The sequence below is a fragment of the Dunckerocampus dactyliophorus genome, chromosome 1 (genome assembly GCF_027744805.1).
Source record: "Dunckerocampus dactyliophorus isolate RoL2022-P2 chromosome 1, RoL_Ddac_1.1, whole genome shotgun sequence".
NCBI classification, from domain to species: Eukaryota; Metazoa; Chordata; class Actinopteri; order Syngnathiformes; family Syngnathidae; genus Dunckerocampus; species Dunckerocampus dactyliophorus.
In genome coordinates, this window is record NC_072819.1 from 32,424,512 (window position 1) to 32,442,160 (window position 17,649).

A 17,649-nucleotide genomic window follows, 5' to 3' on the forward strand; every position below is an offset into this window, starting at 1 on the left:
CAGAGTGCCATTACAGCTTTAGTTCATCAGGAAGTGACGGTGGGCGTCCCGAGCAGGAGAGCTAGGCTCAGTGCTAGTCGTGAGTTTTGAGAGAGTTGGGAAGTGTGTTTATGTTGCCGTGGATGTAAAGTCCTGCAGTGTTCTCCGCTGTTAATAAAGCCATTAAAGTGCATCGGCGATGTGAGTCTCTCCTTCCCCACAACAGGGGGCATTACAGTATTGACCAGTGCACATTGTCTCACACCAGGAAATAAACGGTGTCACTTGTTCCAGGCATTGCCTGGACAGCTATGTAGTGGGGCTTGTTTAACCTTTGCCTTGTGGGCAAGCAGGAAGGAGAGACGATGCTGAGAGATGTGTGTGTGTTCTGAGCTGCTCTCTGGTGGCCGCGTTCAATAAATAAAGTTGGCAGAAGCAACAGGAGAAGTTTCCTTCTTTGCTTCGGAGCTGAATAACACTGACAAGTTAACAGACTAGTAGCGAACGGGAAAGAAGACGGCTTTTTTTTTGTCGAATACAGAAGATGAGGACTTTGATGGATTTGTGGATGAGGATTGATAGAAAATAATGTGAGTACATTCTAAAATACTTCAATTAAGTACAACCAAACTCAGTTATGCTCCCGCTGCCGCATGCATGCTAGCGTATGTTTTTTTTGTTTTTTTTTATTGTAGCGTCGCTGGGAGCACGTCCTGTTCCCAGACTACTTTGCGGTAATGTTTTGGTGCAAATGCTCTTAAAGTTACATGTTTGACCAGAAAATAGCAAACTCAAAAGAAGACGGCTTTTTTATGTCAAACAACTGACAGTTTGTGTGGATCTTGTGAATGATTGTGACTGAGCTAGGACTCAGTAATTAAAGTCTACACACGACGGCTTGCACGAAAAAGTTTCGTTTTTCAATCAATGTAGCCGTCGTGTGTAGACTTTAATTACTGAGTCCTAGCTCAGTCACAATCATTCACAAGATCCACACAAACTGTCAGTTGTTTGACATAAAAAAGCCGTCTTCTTTTGAGTTTGCTATTTTCTGGTCAAACATGTAACTTTAAGAGCATTTGCACCAAAACATTACCGCAAAGTAGTCTGGGAACAGGACGTGCTCCCAGCGACGCTACAATAATAATAAAAAAAAAACATACGCTAGCATGCATGCGGCAAAAAAAAAGCCGTCTTCTTTCCCGTTCGCTACTAGTCTGTTAACTTATCATTGTTACTCAGCTCCGAAGCAAAGAAGGAAACTTCTCCTGTTGCTTCTGCCAACTTTATTTATTGAATGCGGCCACCAAAAAGCAGCTCAGAACACACACACATCTCTCAGCATCGTCTCTCCTTCCTGCTTGCCCACAAGGCAAAGGTTAAACAAGCCCCACTACATAGCTGTCCAGCCAATGCCTGTAAGAAATGACACCGTTTATTTCTTGGTGTGCACTGGTCAATACTGTAATGCCGCTTGTTGTGGGGAAGGAGAGACTCACGTCGCCGATGCACTTTAATGGCTTTATTAACAGCGGAGAACACTGCAGGACTTTACATCCACGCCAACATAAACACACTTCCCAACTCTCTCGAAACTCACAGCTAGCACTGAGCCTAGCTCTCCTGCTCGGGACGCCCACCGTCACTTCCCGTCACCTCCTGATGAACTAAAACTGTAATGACACTCTGCCGTATAAAAAGTAAAATATTAAAAACAAGCGTAAGACATTACTAGCACAGCTTTGTTCTGTGGGTCGTGGATATAGTCTATCAGTTAATATTAAGCGTCTAGCTTCCTTTTAGTAAGTAAAAACCTTGGCTATGATTGCACTACATTGTCATGTAGACCTACAAAGTACACTTGGAAGAACAAGAGGTGAATAAATGTATTGCAACTGATGTGAAACTGATGAGGGGTAGGATTAAATAAGATTTGCTTCTTTCTACTCCTTTTTGGACATGCAAAATTGTGAATTGTACTATGTGATGTGCTACTGTTTGACTCATGCATGTTCAGGATTAAAACCATGAACCATGATAATAACATGCCTAGTAGTGCTGTACAACTTTTTTCCGCAGTCCGCAGTGCCCTCTACTAGTCAACATTATTATTATTTTTTCCCCCTTTTTTTCCTCTACTGGTCAACATTCAAACTGGACGCCAACCTGTCTATAGAGGCCACCTGCCTATAGCGGCCACTTTTGCAGACTCCCTCTAGTGGCCGCTATAGACAAGTTTGACTGTATATATATTTCTTCCAAAAGCCAGAAAACAAATCTAACCTTGCGCTGTCTTGCTTTTTACCCTTCTGCTCATTTACAATAATAACTGAGTCACCATCATGAGCTAGAAGACAAATGCAAAAGACATAGAGGCATAAGCAAATTTGCAATTCATCCAACAATTCATTACAAGTGTACCAAAAAATAAATAAAAGTAAAAGATAAAAATAAAAAAGAGGGTGACGAACTTACCTGATGACTGACTGTCCTGAGACGAGTTGTTCTGCACTGCAGATGGGGAGGGAGCTGACATGAAAGGAGCAGATTTAATGGTGCTGAGGTCCGTGTCCTGAGACCAAGTTGGTTTCCCTGGTTTGCAGGTGATCCCCACTGGGCTGGGAAGGTTGCTGGAGCTCTGGCTTGAAACTCCCCTGGGGCTGGGAGGACTGCTTGGTCCCTCTGAAGTATCCCCTGCCGCTGAACCAGCAGGGGAAGAAAACTGTAGCAGTCTGCGGCTGGTGCTCAGAAAGCTGGTGCTGATAAGAATGTGAAGATTAAACAAATAGTCAACAAGCCGGTGTTGCTAAAGCATAAAGAGCAGATTCCTAAGTTTGACAGGAAACAATACACATTGGCAACCTACATACTGTAAATGTGTGTACGTACAAATCTCGGTGTGACCTCACAATGGAATGCGAGCGGCCGTTGTGAAGACAAGACGACTGACCACCTGAGACCATGTTCAAAAGCTGCCTGTAGACCTCCTTCTCCTCTAAACAAACAGACTGGACGCATATAATAGCCTTGAGTTATCAAAGAAAAAAAATAAGTAACAAAAATTGTATGATATTGTGGCCTCTCACCTCCTGTGCCGTGCAGCAGGGCTTGGTGTGATGTATGTGACCCGATGAAGTTCTGTGTGACGGGCTTTGAACCACTTTGATTGGAAAGGTCTTCTCATACATGCTGCTGCTAGAGCTGCTTGTTGTAGACGCTCCACTAAGCACACTATGAAAACAAAATGTAATGAAACCAAACCAACCCCGAGTACACAGCTAAAAGACTTAAGTATTTGCAATGTTTCTAGTACCTTGGTGCGGTGTATGTTCTGAAGTTTATGGGCCTGCCAAGCCGTGCAGAGGGGTGAAATTTTGATGTGATAGTGGATGGCAAGCTGCATAAATGCCCATTTGTTTTTGGAGCGTCACGATTGATAGGACTGATGTGCACTTGCCGTCTGCAAACTTCAGAATACCCAAAGAGATTTTTCAATACCAAGCATTTCTAGGATTGCATAAAAGTGATCACAATAGTTCAAAACAGCACCCATGATGCATAACCCTGATGCAACACCTTAAAAAAATTAACTCACCTGATTTAGAGGTTTTCCACTCCAACGTCGTCGAGGGAGCTGCAAAGGTCTGATCCAATGAGTGTCTTTTGTAGCTCTTAAGAAAATAAGATATGTACAATGTCAGAATAAACAACTCTGATACCCATACATGTATGCGCCTTAAAATTCTTCACTTTCTTCATTCTCAAGCTGTAGTACGAGTACCACTGACGCTATGTGGGCTCCATCTAGTGTTTTTTAAAAATAAAAAAATTGTAACAGACACATTTACATATTACATAATTGTAGAAATACAAATATTAGAGTTTCTGAATATGCACTAACATTAAATTGATGCAATATTAATGTTTAACTTACCTAATACGCCACAACGTGCCTGAGTACAAGCCACCTATTCTAAGCTAAACCATGATGGTAAGCGGAGGCAGCAAGAACGGTGGTAGTATTTTTGAGGTGGTACTTTGTGTAAAAACTTTGAAAACTGTTGCTTTACTTACATGCATTGGTGTCCATCTTGCAGTTGATGTTGAGGGCTGTGGCTGTTCTAGTGAAGGCCCAGATGAGGTAGGCAGTACTTTTCTCAAGGTAGGGCTCACACTGTTTTTCATCCATGTTGCCACACTGAAGCTTCGATTCTTTACACCTTCAGCTGTAATCAGGACAGTGTCAATAAGCCCTCCTGAAGAGAGACAAGACGGTAACTACAGATGTGAACATTTCATAATAAATGAGTCATGATGGATAATAGGGTGATATTGAAATTACCCATTCGAGATTTCTTTATTGCTAATCCATCCTGTCCGTCTTCCAAACTTAAAAGAAGAGATTGACACAATTGATCATAGAACAACGGACACGTAGCTGTCATTACAAAAAGAGCTTTAAATTAATTTTGACACATTGAATTACTTGAAGTTTCTTAAAGTGTGTGACTGTTACGAAAATAACGTTTATAAGCCCTACCATTCAAGTGGTCTTTTCCTTCTCATCCTGACGTGATCATCCCCAGGTGGTCGGTCTGCAAGAGACGGCTCTGCAGCTGGAACACCATTGCGAACATTGTCTACGCCTGACTCTAGCCATTCATATAGTTTATTCAGCATGGTTTTAAGTGTGCTAATTAACGCCACCGGTTTGCCGATATATATCGCTACAAGTGCGTGCCGTCTAGCGGTTTTGGGAGCCGACAGAAATTAAGTTAACGCGAGTCATTCGAGCGGGGCACGTTAAACTGGGCTAATTTCAAACGGTTTCCCACTCACCACTGGCTAGTTGCCGTAGAATTAGCTAGCCCGCCTATACACAATGCTAACTACCTTGCTAGCCAACGTTGTTAGCAGCGCGGCTAATTTACAGAAGTATGTTTAAATTACAACAGGGACGCGTTAAGTCACAACCAATGCATTCGGAATAACGGTTATCACGTTGTGCCTCACACTAGACAGTTAACATATCGTGAACGACACTTTAAATGACCAAAAAACTCGTTGATGTGTAGTATCTCCCGCTTCTTCCTCATTCAAAACCACAACATGGCTGAAACGAGGTGCTCCACCATTGAAGGATTTGATTGGATGGCCGGGCCACTTGAGAACGAGTATGTCGACATATTACTGGTTGGTTGCCGGTTGGAGGTGAGCGCCTCGCGTCAAGTCACAGCTGCCGGTGTTGACCACGAAATCATTTTTATTTACTAGTAAAACACAATAATTAAAAACGATGATCAGTAATGTTTCTGTCAAACATCATTAAATTTGCTTATTTGTGAAGGAGCAGCTTTTTTTGATATACAGTATATCCAAAAGGTCATTAGGCATCTGTATCCTCTCTCAAATTAGGAACTAAAAAATCATCATCAGTCATATCAGAAGTTAGCTAAGCAGGTTTGGAAAATATATATCTTCTTTATTTTTCTCAAGCTGCTGCGCCTCCCAGTCTTCTAGCGCCTCTCAACGGAGGCCTGCCTCACATTTTGGACTTCCCACTGGAATACAGTGAGTTACAACGAACTATACAAGTTTACACATTTTGTGTTAATGCTGAAATAAAATATACAAAAACAGAAACACTTTCTGCTCAGACATGTTCTTTTTTTATAGTTTATGCTTTTGTGTGTAAGGAAAAAGTAGTCAATACAATAAACAAATGTGTATACATTCACTCTTTATTAATGTAACACTACATTGTACATGCAGAGTGAGTGTTCACACTTCTTTAGACTGCATTGCTGCTTTGTCAATGTACTCCAAGGCCACATTCCAAATAAATATAATGCTTCACACTCACACTTCCTGAAATATATCAATTTGTCATACAAAAATAAACTTCAAATACCATCAAATATATAGAATCAGCCCTCCTAAAATGTAGGCCTTTGAGAGTGGCACTATCGTAATAACCACATAATCAGACTGAACTTATATCAGAACTCAATACTATTAAGCAAATAATAAGATGTTCATTCTGTCAAAATAATCCTATTTTAAAACAACGACAATACACAGTGTGTGATTCCAACCACTAAATTACTTCATCCTCAGTTCAATGATGAAATGATTGCATTGGTATAGGCTTTTTTGAGCTGTGCACGGTCTAATACTTCATGAATTGGCATCTTTAACGTGAAGTAGAATAGTATGCAGACTTCAAACTCATACAGTACAGTACACACACAAGGTTTAATCATTGAAATTCTGCAAGGATGACATGCTCACAATGCACTGGCTATGTCATCTAACAGCAAACATGTCCACAGCATCCTAGAATGGAAGGGGAGGTTCAAAACTTGTTGGGTGCCGATATCGACAGATGTGTATGTACTGTATAATTGCTACGTGTCACATGTGAGTCACAATAATATTAATTTCAGACACAATATCTGGATTGCAAATTGAGGATATGTCACCACATCCACCAAAATGCTATGACTATCAATACATACTGACCATTGTTTACCATTATTAATACTGGTGCCTCCCTGTTATGCAAGCCTGTAAAATACTTTTTTTTTTTACTCGCGTCTTGTTCCAAAAATTTGGAGAAAGAAAGAGAAGATGTAGATGATATCCAGGTAGATGCTGAGAGTGGCAAAAATGTACTCTTCTGGGCTCATGGTGTAGCGCTTGTTCCCCATGAGGAGCTGAGTGTCAAATGCCAAAAACTGCACAAGACAATGCATATAAATGTAGATCTTAGCCGCTAATAATGTGGTCTACACAACGCATGGTCTGGATATGACACGGTGAACTTACCATGGTGAATAATATGGCTCCCAAAATGGCATAGGTGGTATCTAACCAAGGTACCTAAATGGCACAGGTAAACGACATTCTTTTATCTTACATTTTAATCACATATAAAACCAGCATGGCTTTTCGAAGATAGTTGTACATACATATTGAAAGGGAAGAACTGCAGCAAGCACCAGTCCAGAGATAAACATGACCATACAGAAGATGAGGAGCACACCTTGGTATGATGTAACATCAACCTAGATAGAGCAAGGAAATTAAGTTAAACGCTAACTGCTAAAAGCTCTTACAAGTTTCAATGCTTTGTAAATAGCCAGTGTAATTATATCACCTTAGTTTGGAAACTCAAGATTGTGACCAGGAGACAGACTGTCGCTGTGATGCCCAAACACATAATCACTGACTTGGTGTTGTAGAAGCTTTGACGACAAGCAAAATAACCAACAAAATATGGTGAGAGTACACACTAAACAACAATAAATTGCTGTTTATAAACTGGTTCGAGAGATTCTTGACTGCATGCTAAAACATATGATGCAAAGTAACAGACATTTTTATTAATCAGCGTAAACAGTACCTGGACAGCATCCCTGTCATGTAGGAGAGCGAGAGCGTCTGTAACAGGAGAGTAGAAATGTGGAACTCCAGCTTCTCGTCAGGCAAAAGTGACTTGTGAGCACTGCTTTAGTAAATATTCTGCTTTAACAAAGATAGCCTGTTTTGTTCAACACTGACAGGAGGTTTAATATTGTAGTTTGCAGTGGTGTACAACTGCACTGCACAGTTCAACACCACTACAAATTACAATACAACCACAGTAATTAACATTGGTTTGTCACACCACTGCATATGCTTTGATATTAATAAAAGCTGTATGCTGTATGTCACACAGAGTGAAATATTTCAAGAATGTATTTAATTTCTTAATCATTTTGATGATAAAAGCTCACAACTGATGAAAACCCCCGAAATTTAGCATCTCATTACATTTTAGAAATTGCCAAAATGTTCAATATGTGCTCTGATCAGCTAATTATCCTAAAAAACATTAATTGGTCTCTTGGTCCGAATTGAACTCCTGAAATAACAACTTTTTCATGCTGTTGAGATGCATCTGTATATCCAAATCACTCAAGGATAAAAAGTTCTGCCAAATACACAAATAATTTAAATCTAAACAAAAATGTACAATATGTTTAGAAGCCTTGTACTTACAAAGATGCCGAGCAGGATTACATTCCATGGAAACTGTCTCCTGTGGACCAGAGTAAACAGATATTTTAGCATTTTAAAAGATGAGATGATGAGTTTATGCTTACTTTTCGGTCTTCTCCATGACTGTGAGACTTTACCTTGGTGCAGAGCAGCAAGACAGAGTCAAATATGTCACGAAAAACACGCCGCTGTTGCACAACGGAAGTATTGTTAGATAAAAGTGAGATGAAGGTGGGTACAGACTAGCTGCACTTATTATACGACTTACTAAGAGGCCCAGTACCACCCTGGGTTGGTTTGAATGTAGTCTTTCACGGGATCACTGAAAAGAAAAAAGTAGATTTTTTTAAGTACATTTTTTAAGGATGCCCAATATGGTATCTTTACATGCTGCATAAGTAAAAATGGCTGACTCACCAGAAAGTGAAAAGACACCCAATAGCAAGAGTCACCAAGAGCTGGACCATCAGGATGGTGTACACCTTCAGCAAAAGTATGATTGTCAGTTTTCAAAAAGATTCATTAGACATCTGAGATTGTAAAATGCGTATATAAATAAAGCTCATCATCATCATAATACCTTTCGTATGAAGATCCTGCGGATGTTCCGATCATCCCAAGTGAACTCTGTAAGCATCTCAACGTCATTGTAGGAAGGTTCACTTGTGCCTACGTGGACCAATTATAGTTAATCAACGCAAAGTTAGATGTAAACTCCAATTTTGTAAACCTATACATCCCTTGATAAATGCAGACTCACCAGCCAGATTATAATGTGCACCTGCACAATCTAAAAAGATCCAAAACCAGAGTTTTATCATAAAATATTTACAAATAATGTTCAGGTTTGATGAACACTGCCGATAGATGATCATTTAACTTATCGAAATGTGCATGTATACCTATTGTGTCACTGATAGTTGTTTGCGGATGAGGTTTATACGTACCTGCAGTAGCTTCCTCATAACTTGGAGGAGAAGGTGACACTGAGGACTGTCCACTGGATGAGTCACCGAAGGCCTTGCTAGCGAGCGAGGGCTGAAAGGACAACATTTTTTTTTTTATTTAACCTTTATTTAACCAGATAAAAGACACTTTGAGCTCAAGACCTCTTTCACTTCACAAGGGCAACCTGGCCAAGAAAGGCAGCAGCATACATCAATGAACAAAACAATGGATGATTAACGTGCGCAGGTACTGTTTGATCCTCGGCCCACACCATAGTTTGAGAAAACCTACCGGTGGATGTGGAGCCACAAATGGAAACAAATATTGAGCAGAAATGAACAAAGAAAAACGTATTTTCAATGGTAAGTTTAGCTTCAAAGCCCTGGAAGATGGCACCCTGACCAAAGTTTCTTGCATCTACTCTCGCCTTGAGATGAGTTGTACAGGAGTACATACGTTAACTGCCAGAGAGAAGAGAGAAGGTGGAGCACTGCTGGGTTTTTTTATTGTCATTTATACAGCGTTACCTTGGCATACGAGTGTCTCGACTAACAAGTGTTTTTTAGATGCGAGATGTCTCGTCTGATTTTTTGCTTTGAACTGCGAGCTAAAATTTGTGTACGAGCTGTTATTTACCAACTCCTCAGTAAGAAAAGTAGCTATTGGCTAGCCTAGAAGTTGCTAGATGATGTCCTTGGCTCATTTATATATTATTTGCACATGATGTTGTAAGAGATGCTGTAGGAAAAAAGCATAACCTTGTAGGAGAGACAAAAACCTGCGTAAAAACACCTTCATTATGTTGAGAACTACAAATAAACTTGATTCTTAGTTTGTTAATTTAAAATTGGCATTCACTTCATAAAAATGAAATAATTTTAATATTTTATCTCGGCCACCGCCTCTCAAAGTCTAGACGGCGTTATTATTACATCTGGACTCGCCTCTAGCCTCCACCTCTTATCTTATAGTTAGGACTAGTTGTTTGACTTATCACACATCATTCTTCCATCACACGTTTTGAAACATGAGGAATGAGGATTGAGTGTAATGAGTAGTAATTTAATGAAGATTAAGAAACATTTATGTTTAAGATCCCGCTCTGAAAAACAGGGCAAGATCCACGCCGGCGGCATCGCGCCTTGTGCATGCCCTCAGTGTGCCGTGGGAACTGACAATGCACTGAGGGCTTGTGACTGCTTTGGGGCGGGACGGGGCGGACGTCTCAGCAGCACCCGCTGCTGATCAGTGAAATTTAAACTGCAGATCAATACATGCTTTCGCTTTTAAGTCCCCAAATACCAGAAAACTTCCCAACGACGCCAGAAAAAGGAGCTACATTTGTCACTTAGTCGCTTTTGAGAAAATATGTTGCCATGAGGGTTTGGAATATCACCAGATTTCACGACAAAGTCGCCAAGTTGGCAACACTGTATTAACGCAGGCATAGCCAAGGACACTACTTGGGGGCTTGTGTCAATGTGACCATGGCTGAAGACAAAAATGGCTGTAAATAGCATTACCAGCGCAAGCATTACCAGGGCACTATAGTCACCGGGAAAGATTCAACACACCAGCAAACCACACCTACGTTATAGTGATGTAATTTATTAGGTATTGTGTAAAACTATCACAGAAAAAACATCAAATTAAAAGCACAAAATTAATACAGACCCACCATTCACCACTACCAGCCTGGAGTTCAAATATGCAGGTTGCACTTAATAAGGTCATCAAATCTTACCTGTATGCACTCCCACATAGTATCAGCATTTGGGATGAAAGAAAAAGGGGAAAAATACAGTATAGTAATCTACCTGTGCATTGTGGGAGAACGCTAAATGGTGCGTTCACAGACTGTTGACAAGACAGTGGAACAAGACTCAACATGCAAAAAAATGCTATTTTAAGTGTACAGTATATTATCTTTTGAATAAAATAATGGCCTATATTTCCAAAATTGATATCCCTTTACATAAAATTTGATGTAGCTATTTAGAAATAATTGTATTTTTTTAATGTTTTTTTTGTAAGAATGCCACTTTCATAGAATTGGCTTCTTTATATTATAATGTAAGATTAATGTCTATATCAACAAATGTAACTGTTGAATCGTATATTTTAGGGATGAGCGAGTACACCACTATTATCACTATTATCTATCACTTGAAGTAGACTTTTCAGGCTTCTGATTGGCCAAAATGTGCATGACAGCTGGTGAATGTGTTTTTATGTGGTTCGTATCAAGGAGGGTAAAGCTAAAACAGAAGTGCCAATCGCAGGGCACATACTGTATAGACCATATAGAAACCATTCACACTCACACAATTTAGAGTTGCCAAGTTACCTGGAGAAAACCCACGCACGCATGCAAACTCCACACAGAGATGCCCAAAGGAGATTCGAACCCACATCTTCTGGATCTCCTGACTGTGTGGCCAACATGCTAACCACTAGGCCACCAAAAAAAAAACTGAGAGACGGCTCGTATCTAACAAAAAACCCTCGTTAGTTGGGACACTCATATTCCACGGTACCACTGTATAATTGACAATTTAAAAAATACCTGCAGTGCACCAGTAACTTCTTTCTTCTTCCAGGCGACGTACTTCGTGACAACTCGACTCACAGCGACACAAATAACTTTGGTCTTGTCGAGAGAGGTATCTGCCAAGAATGTGAAGCTAAATTCTTTGCCCATTTCTGCTCAATATCGGTTCCCGCTTTTGGCTACACATCAGCTGCCAAGCCCACGGTTGCCAACTTTTCAGTAAGAAATGTAGCTATTGGCTGTCCTACAACTCGCTAGATGACGCCATCGTTTAATTTGCATATAATAACGTAAAATGCATAAAAACATAATCACGTAGGAGAGACAAAAAAGTGAGTGAAATCACTTTAATTACCTTTTAGAAGTACAAATAAACTTGATTATTCATTTGTTCATTTAAAATTTGCCATAATTTCATCAAAATAAAATACTTGTGTTTATTTTGTTAACATCACTCAGTGTGGTTCGTGAGTCGCACACTCTTCTGGTGAGTATATGTAATAGCAACTGAGAAAATAGCAATACAGTAGGCTTATCAATTACTGACACTTACCCGAAGAATTGTAAGCTAATCCACTTCATTTTTACTAATAAAGAGTAGCAATCGACTAACAATAAAATATAAACACACCACACTTTAACTTTGACAGCCCTACTTTTTACACATTTATATCAATATATATAAATTCATTGTGTTCAGTGAATAACATTAATCCATTTTACCAAAGTGTAAGTACATCGTATAACTTTTATACCCCGCTCAGGGCTAGTGAATACATTGTACATTACTATCCCCCTTGCCCCGCCCACCCCTCTTGCTCACCATCATGGCAGACCATAGCGTACTACACTCTGTTCCATTCATTTGCGGCTGAGTCGACCCCCGTTTTAACTCTAGACTCCTAGGGTCGTATGTGCAAAGTTATACAATGCTATATAATGCACCGAGTTGTAACGACAAGCTACACGAACAGTCCACTGTTTATGAGCAAGGTGATCAAGTTGTAGTGATGGGAATTTTGGCTCCTTTAAGAGAGCCTGTTCTTTTGGCTTAGCTCCGTTAAAAGAGTCAGCTCTTTCAGCTCCCAAACGGCTCCTCAATTTTTTGTTGCTTAAATTGAACCCCATCACTATCTGGTAGCGCCACATCTATTAGCAGTGGTCCAAATGTATCTGTGGCGGGCCACTACAAATTAATACTGTATATGGGAAACGCCGCTTCTACTGAACAGTCTCCCTTTGCAAAGATAATAATGCTCAGTTTTGATTGACACTACTAAAGACATATTCATTTAACAATACGTTTGATTGTGGTTGTAGTTACGATTGTTGAAGTGTATCATACAGTGAGTTGTGTGTAAGATTGTGTCCCTCTTTTAGCTGAAACAGTTGTCAGTATGATGCACTGCATTGATTCATAACTTCAAAGTACAAGACAAAAATGTAGCATTACCTTTGTAAAGCTAACGTTTCTGATATTTGTGTTGTACTGTATCTTATTTGTATTGGATCATATTAGATTGTGCAGATGTGCCTAATGTGACAAATGACACAGAAACACAAAGACAACGCTATGATAAATCATTGTAAGTGTCCGTGCATGTTCTAGATTAGAGGATGTTATGTAACATTCTAGGCCAAACATTTCGCTCATGATGTCCTCCTACCTTGCCCTGCGTCATGATGATGCTGGTCGGGATGTTACAGTCGAGCCACGTCGTTTGTAAGATGTCTCACTTGGCAGAACTCTAGGGAGATGATGGTGCCTCTTCAACACCCTCTGACCAAATTGTGACGCAATGTGAAAACACAGCAGCAGCAACAGCAGCAGGGGGGCGTGCAGTTCTCCCTCCCTCACCCACACACGAATGTTCTAGCAGCATCTAGGTGAAGCTGCAGCACACATAAAGATGATGCTGGGACTGAATCATCCCCCCATTTGGGACAAATAGGCAGTGTGGATGGGAGAAGTCAAGAGAAGTCAACAGAAGTTTGGAATGGAATGTTCTGCAGTGACATCACATTGCAATATTAAACAATCAATCGAGAATTATTAATCTACAAACTTCTCGGTGTCTTAAGTGCTGCTCTATTCAAATGTAAAACCAATTCAAATCTAATCACTGTTTTAAAGGAAACCTTGTATTGTACGTGTGCATTGCAATGAAAATCAAGGTCCTTCTGTTTTTGTGTATAAGAAGCATGATCCTAGACATGTTCCATGTGAAAAAAATGCCCAAGAACTATTGATGTCATTTAGCCTTACATAAATACAGACTTACTTGAATAGAAATGTCCAGTGTCACTCAAGTCATAGTTTTCTATCCATTTTCGCTTGTCCTCATTCGGATCACGGTCACGGTTAGCTGGAGCCTATTCCAGCATCCTTTGGGCAAGAGGCAGGATACACCCTGGACTGGTCACCAATCACAGGAACATGCAAACTCCACACCGAGATGTTCCAACACAGACTCAAACCTTGATCTTATTTGATCCTAAGGCTAATGTGCTAACTGCTAGGCATGGGGTCTCCAAAGTGTGGCCCGTGGCCATTTTCGGCCCACAGCTCCTTTTTTATTGGCCTGCAGCACATTGAGGAAATATAATTAAACCAAAAAAAAAAAAAACAGATGAAGAATGGCACAATGTACCAAAAAAGCCATTGCGTGTTGATTTGCTAATTGCTAGTTAACTATTAACAACACAACACTTTGTCTTTAAAAGAAAACTGTACTTTTGGAATTTTGCCCATCATCCACAATCCTCATGTGAAACATGAACACATATTTCTTTCCCTTTTCTGTGCGTTCTTACAAGAGAAAACGCGTTCGCATTAGCTGGCTAACATTGCGTGTCATGGGAGGCACCAATTTCGACTATAAAGCCCTCTAAAAAAACCCTAACAACGTTTTATTGTTTTATATACATGCTGTAATCATGCATTAACAGGTGCATTGATGACAACATGTAAGATCAGTTCTTGCCGTTACTTTGATGACTTAAAACATTACTGAAACCTCTTTCCTAGGCGCATTGATTTCACATTGCCCATAGGAGCTAACACTACTTCCGTCAACAGCGACGACAATTCCAATGTCTGCTCTCATTAGAATGACTGTGTCTTCCAGCACAAGACTTGTGCTCCAGTCCTCGGGTAAAAATGCTGACAGCAAACGAGCATCCGTGAGTCTTCACATTGAGAGCCAGTAGTATCCACTTTTCCATCTGTCCCGTTGCAGTGTCTTGAGGTGTTGCGAGTGACGCTGAGACTAGCGAGGCGTTGTGTTACTCCGCCAGATAAATAGTTTTTCATGTTAGCTGCGACAATAACAATATCGCTGTAGCTTGGTTACTATACAGGTCAGTTATGTAAATGGAACACTGTTGGCATATTTTTTAGGTTTTTTTTTTAGGCCTTTATCGTCAAAATACTGTAGATACCTCCCCATGATGTGCAATGTTAGCTGGCTCGTGCTAACTCGTTTTCTCTCATTAGAACGCACAGAAAAGGAAAATAAATATGTGCTACATGTTTTCACGTAAGGATTGTAGATGATGGGCAAAATTCCAAAACAAGTGCAGTTTTCCTTTAAATACACATAAATTTTTTCAGCCTTTTTACAAAATTAAAACTATCAAAGTGGCCCCCAGTGGAAACATTTTGGACACCACTGTACTAGGCCATCATGCCATCCAAATTTTCAAAATTATTTTCAAACTTACTCCTAAAAGTAGTTGAAAATTGAAAATTAGTAGTTCAAAATTATGCAAAATGAGATCTACCACATTCAGTTTGTTATATGATCTGTTTTCCGCAGAACTAATCGCTGTCAACACATTTGCCATGACAGCGTGCATGCGGTTGGATGATTGATATAACATCACTTTCATTCCTATACAAACTTCATAGAGGAAAAACATATTGTGACATACAGCATACAGCTTTTATTAACATCAATACATATACCCTGTAAAAACAAATTGCATTAACCAGAACCTTTGGGCAAATTGCATTGGCAATTTGATTGACAGAAAAAAGCACCAGCAAAAAAAGACAAAAAAAAACAAACAAAGCAAGCAGTACCATGGAAAAACAAAAATCTAATTAGATTTTACTTTAAAATATGTCCTTTTGTTTGCAGATTTCTACTATTCTCGGTCACAAAGAAATGATAAAAACATGTAGGAAAACCTGATATGCTTGTTCAGTACATCTCGCCCTCTCCCCTGGCTCCCTCCAGTCTGAGGTCCGAGTCTTTCCTGCCTAGTGTGAACAAACTGACGACAGCCATCAAAGCCACCAGCATCATGACTGCACAGCCTCCAAACATGTGTCTGGTACCGCTGCCGCCCTCCCCTCCGCCTGTCCCTGACACCTCACCGTGAAGCGCCAGCAGACCCAGACAGGCCAGCAGGTGCAGAGGTAGGCGGAACCAGGCCAGCACTCCAGCCCGCTTCTCCTCAGGAATCACCCTGCTCTGGAGAAAGCTGACTGCGGGGAAGTAAAGTCCACATGCCAGTTCCAGGAACAGGAAGGCGAGGAAGGATTCGTGAGGTCTTGGCTGTCCTGGCGCGGTGGAAAAGGTTAGCATGTATAAAGAGAAGAAAGCCATCAAAACAGCCAAACAGAGTACATGGCCAGGCTGCAGACGATAGTGTGAAGAGGTGGCTAGGCGGTACATTAAGGAGCCAGCCATACTGGCAGCCATTAGGCAGGAAAACACTATCCCCAAAGGAGGACCGTGAGGGTCCAGTACTGGTGTCCAAAGGAAAACAAAGATGTAGAGGACACTTTCAAATAGAGCCTGCACGCCACCTAAGAGCATGACTCTCTTGTCTGAGAGCAAGCAACGAAGTCCATCATTGCAGCTGCGTGAGAACCGGGCCTTTGCTGTCATACGAGTCAAACCCCCATTTGGAGCGCCAAGGAGAAGCGTCTGTTTGTCACTTTCATGTCCTTCTGCCTCTTCCTTGCCCCAGTCTGTTAACACCACCCAGGCACAGCACACCAAACAGGGCACAGCCAGGAGAAAAGGAGCCACCGGCCCCAAGTGGAGCCACTCAGCTAGCAAGTTAGCAGTCAGGCCAGCTCCCACAGCGAGCCCATGGTTCCATGTGGCAGCTTTGTTGAAGGTGCTGGGAATCCACTCCTTGGGAAAATCGTGAACGCTGACATGCCGGTGGACATACCAGGCCTCAAATGTGGTGGAGAGCAGGGATGTGGACAGTCCTCCTAGAATGCGACCTACAATCAAAACGAAATAGTCCCTGGATAGCTTGGTGAGGCAGCAAGCAGAGTAACATAGGCAAAAGAGCAGACAAGTATGTCTGCGGCCCAAGGCTTGGGGGAGCCAGCCTGAAAAAGGAGCAAACAGCACACAGGAGGCCAAGCCACACACATAAATTATGGCTATCTGGGACTCCAGAAAGCTGTAGTGGCGGTAAAGTTTATACAGGTAAGGACCCTGGAGCCAATCCGCCCAGAGAGCCAGGAGGTAGGCCCGGAGGAAGACGCTCTGGAAGCGCAAGAAGGCTGGGTTGGCTGCAGCCGTCTGAGCCGGCTGAGGAGGGGTGAGACGACGGGCTGTGAGCTCAAGGCCAACACACAGGAAAAGCAGCAGGATTATGGCAAGGTATGCCGTCACCAACATGGTGTGATAAACTGCACCCACTTGAGTTCAAACTTGGGCTCTCTGGACGTTTACCATTCCTTCCCTTCTAATCCTCAGCATCTGTTGTGAAGAAATATGAGGAAATATGGTTAAGTTGCTTTTCGGGCATTTCTGTCTACAGTTAAGATCACTATTAAACATTAACATGCCACTACTATTTTAAAAAGGCGTTTACATAAATTAGCTCGACGTTACTTGTATTGTGTTTGTAGATAAATGGACGCTAGCATCCAAGCTAACTTGCTACCATGATAAATCTTGGGAGAATGAGACTCCGTTGTAAGCATTAGTTTCCGTCAATATGGTGTCGAAATGTTTCTTACCGAGGTGGGAGACTGTTCCATTATTGTAACACGAACGACGAGCTGATGCCATTAATCATGACAAACTGTTCGTGTATCCAGTTTACAAAGGACTGTCTTTTTAAGAAGACGTTCACTTCCGGGTCTCTTACTT

The 17,649-nt window shown here is 41.1% G+C and overlaps 3 protein-coding genes across 11 annotated transcripts in view; all 3 read right to left on the minus strand.

Annotated features, from left to right (window-relative positions):
- Positions 1–5,119, minus strand: part of senp1 (SUMO specific peptidase 1) — a 16,395-nt gene extending 11,276 nt beyond the window's left edge. For 2 of the 4 annotated variants that reach the window (XM_054782894.1, XM_054782877.1), the window contains exons 1-9: positions 4,520–5,119; positions 4,322–4,368; positions 4,054–4,235; positions 3,575–3,650; positions 3,293–3,446; positions 3,066–3,210; positions 2,869–2,987; positions 2,455–2,738; positions 2,263–2,326 (exon numbers count right to left, since the gene is read on the minus strand). In XM_054782894.1, coding sequence (XP_054638869.1) covers positions 2,263–2,326; positions 2,455–2,738; positions 2,869–2,987; positions 3,066–3,210; positions 3,293–3,446; positions 3,575–3,650; positions 4,054–4,235; positions 4,322–4,368; positions 4,520–4,659 — 1,211 coding nt within the window. In that variant the 5' untranslated portion in view covers positions 4,660–5,119. The remainder of the gene's footprint in view (positions 1–2,262; positions 2,327–2,454; positions 2,739–2,868; positions 2,988–3,065; positions 3,211–3,292; positions 3,447–3,574; positions 3,651–4,053; positions 4,236–4,321; positions 4,369–4,519) is intronic. The other 2 variants (XM_054782885.1, XM_054782904.1) reach the window with 2 other exon arrangements.
- A 578-nt stretch (positions 5,120–5,697) lies between these two features.
- Positions 5,698–13,402, minus strand: LOC129192983 (protein lifeguard 2-like). Of its 6 annotated transcripts, none has more exons than XM_054797512.1 (13): positions 10,715–12,299; positions 8,970–9,060; positions 8,783–8,812; positions 8,603–8,691; positions 8,440–8,504; positions 8,291–8,344; positions 8,160–8,210; positions 8,023–8,062; positions 7,385–7,422; positions 7,139–7,226; positions 6,951–7,046; positions 6,808–6,861; positions 5,698–6,716 (listed from the first exon to the last, which is right to left on the minus strand). In XM_054797512.1, the coding sequence occupies exons 1-13, from the start codon at positions 10,730–10,732 to the stop codon at positions 6,567–6,569; spliced, it is 864 nt and encodes a 287-aa protein (XP_054653487.1). In that variant the 5' UTR covers positions 10,733–12,299; the 3' UTR covers positions 5,698–6,566. The 6 variants fall into 6 exon arrangements, with proteins under 6 accessions (XP_054653487.1, XP_054653522.1, XP_054653504.1 ...); XM_054797520.1 differs by lacking the exon at positions 10,715–12,299 and adding an exon at positions 13,189–13,399 and having other exon boundaries at positions 5,700–6,716; XM_054797547.1 differs by lacking the exon at positions 8,783–8,812 and having other exon boundaries at positions 8,603–8,649.
- Positions 13,403–15,451: 2,049 nt separating this feature from the next.
- mfsd5 (major facilitator superfamily domain containing 5) lies at positions 15,452–17,649 on the minus strand. The gene is made up of 2 exons (XM_054783405.1): positions 17,517–17,649; positions 15,452–17,253 (listed from the first exon to the last, which is right to left on the minus strand). Exon 2 carries the CDS (start codon positions 17,170–17,172, stop codon positions 15,727–15,729), a length of 1,446 nt encoding a protein of 481 aa, XP_054639380.1. The 5' UTR covers positions 17,173–17,253; positions 17,517–17,649; the 3' UTR covers positions 15,452–15,726.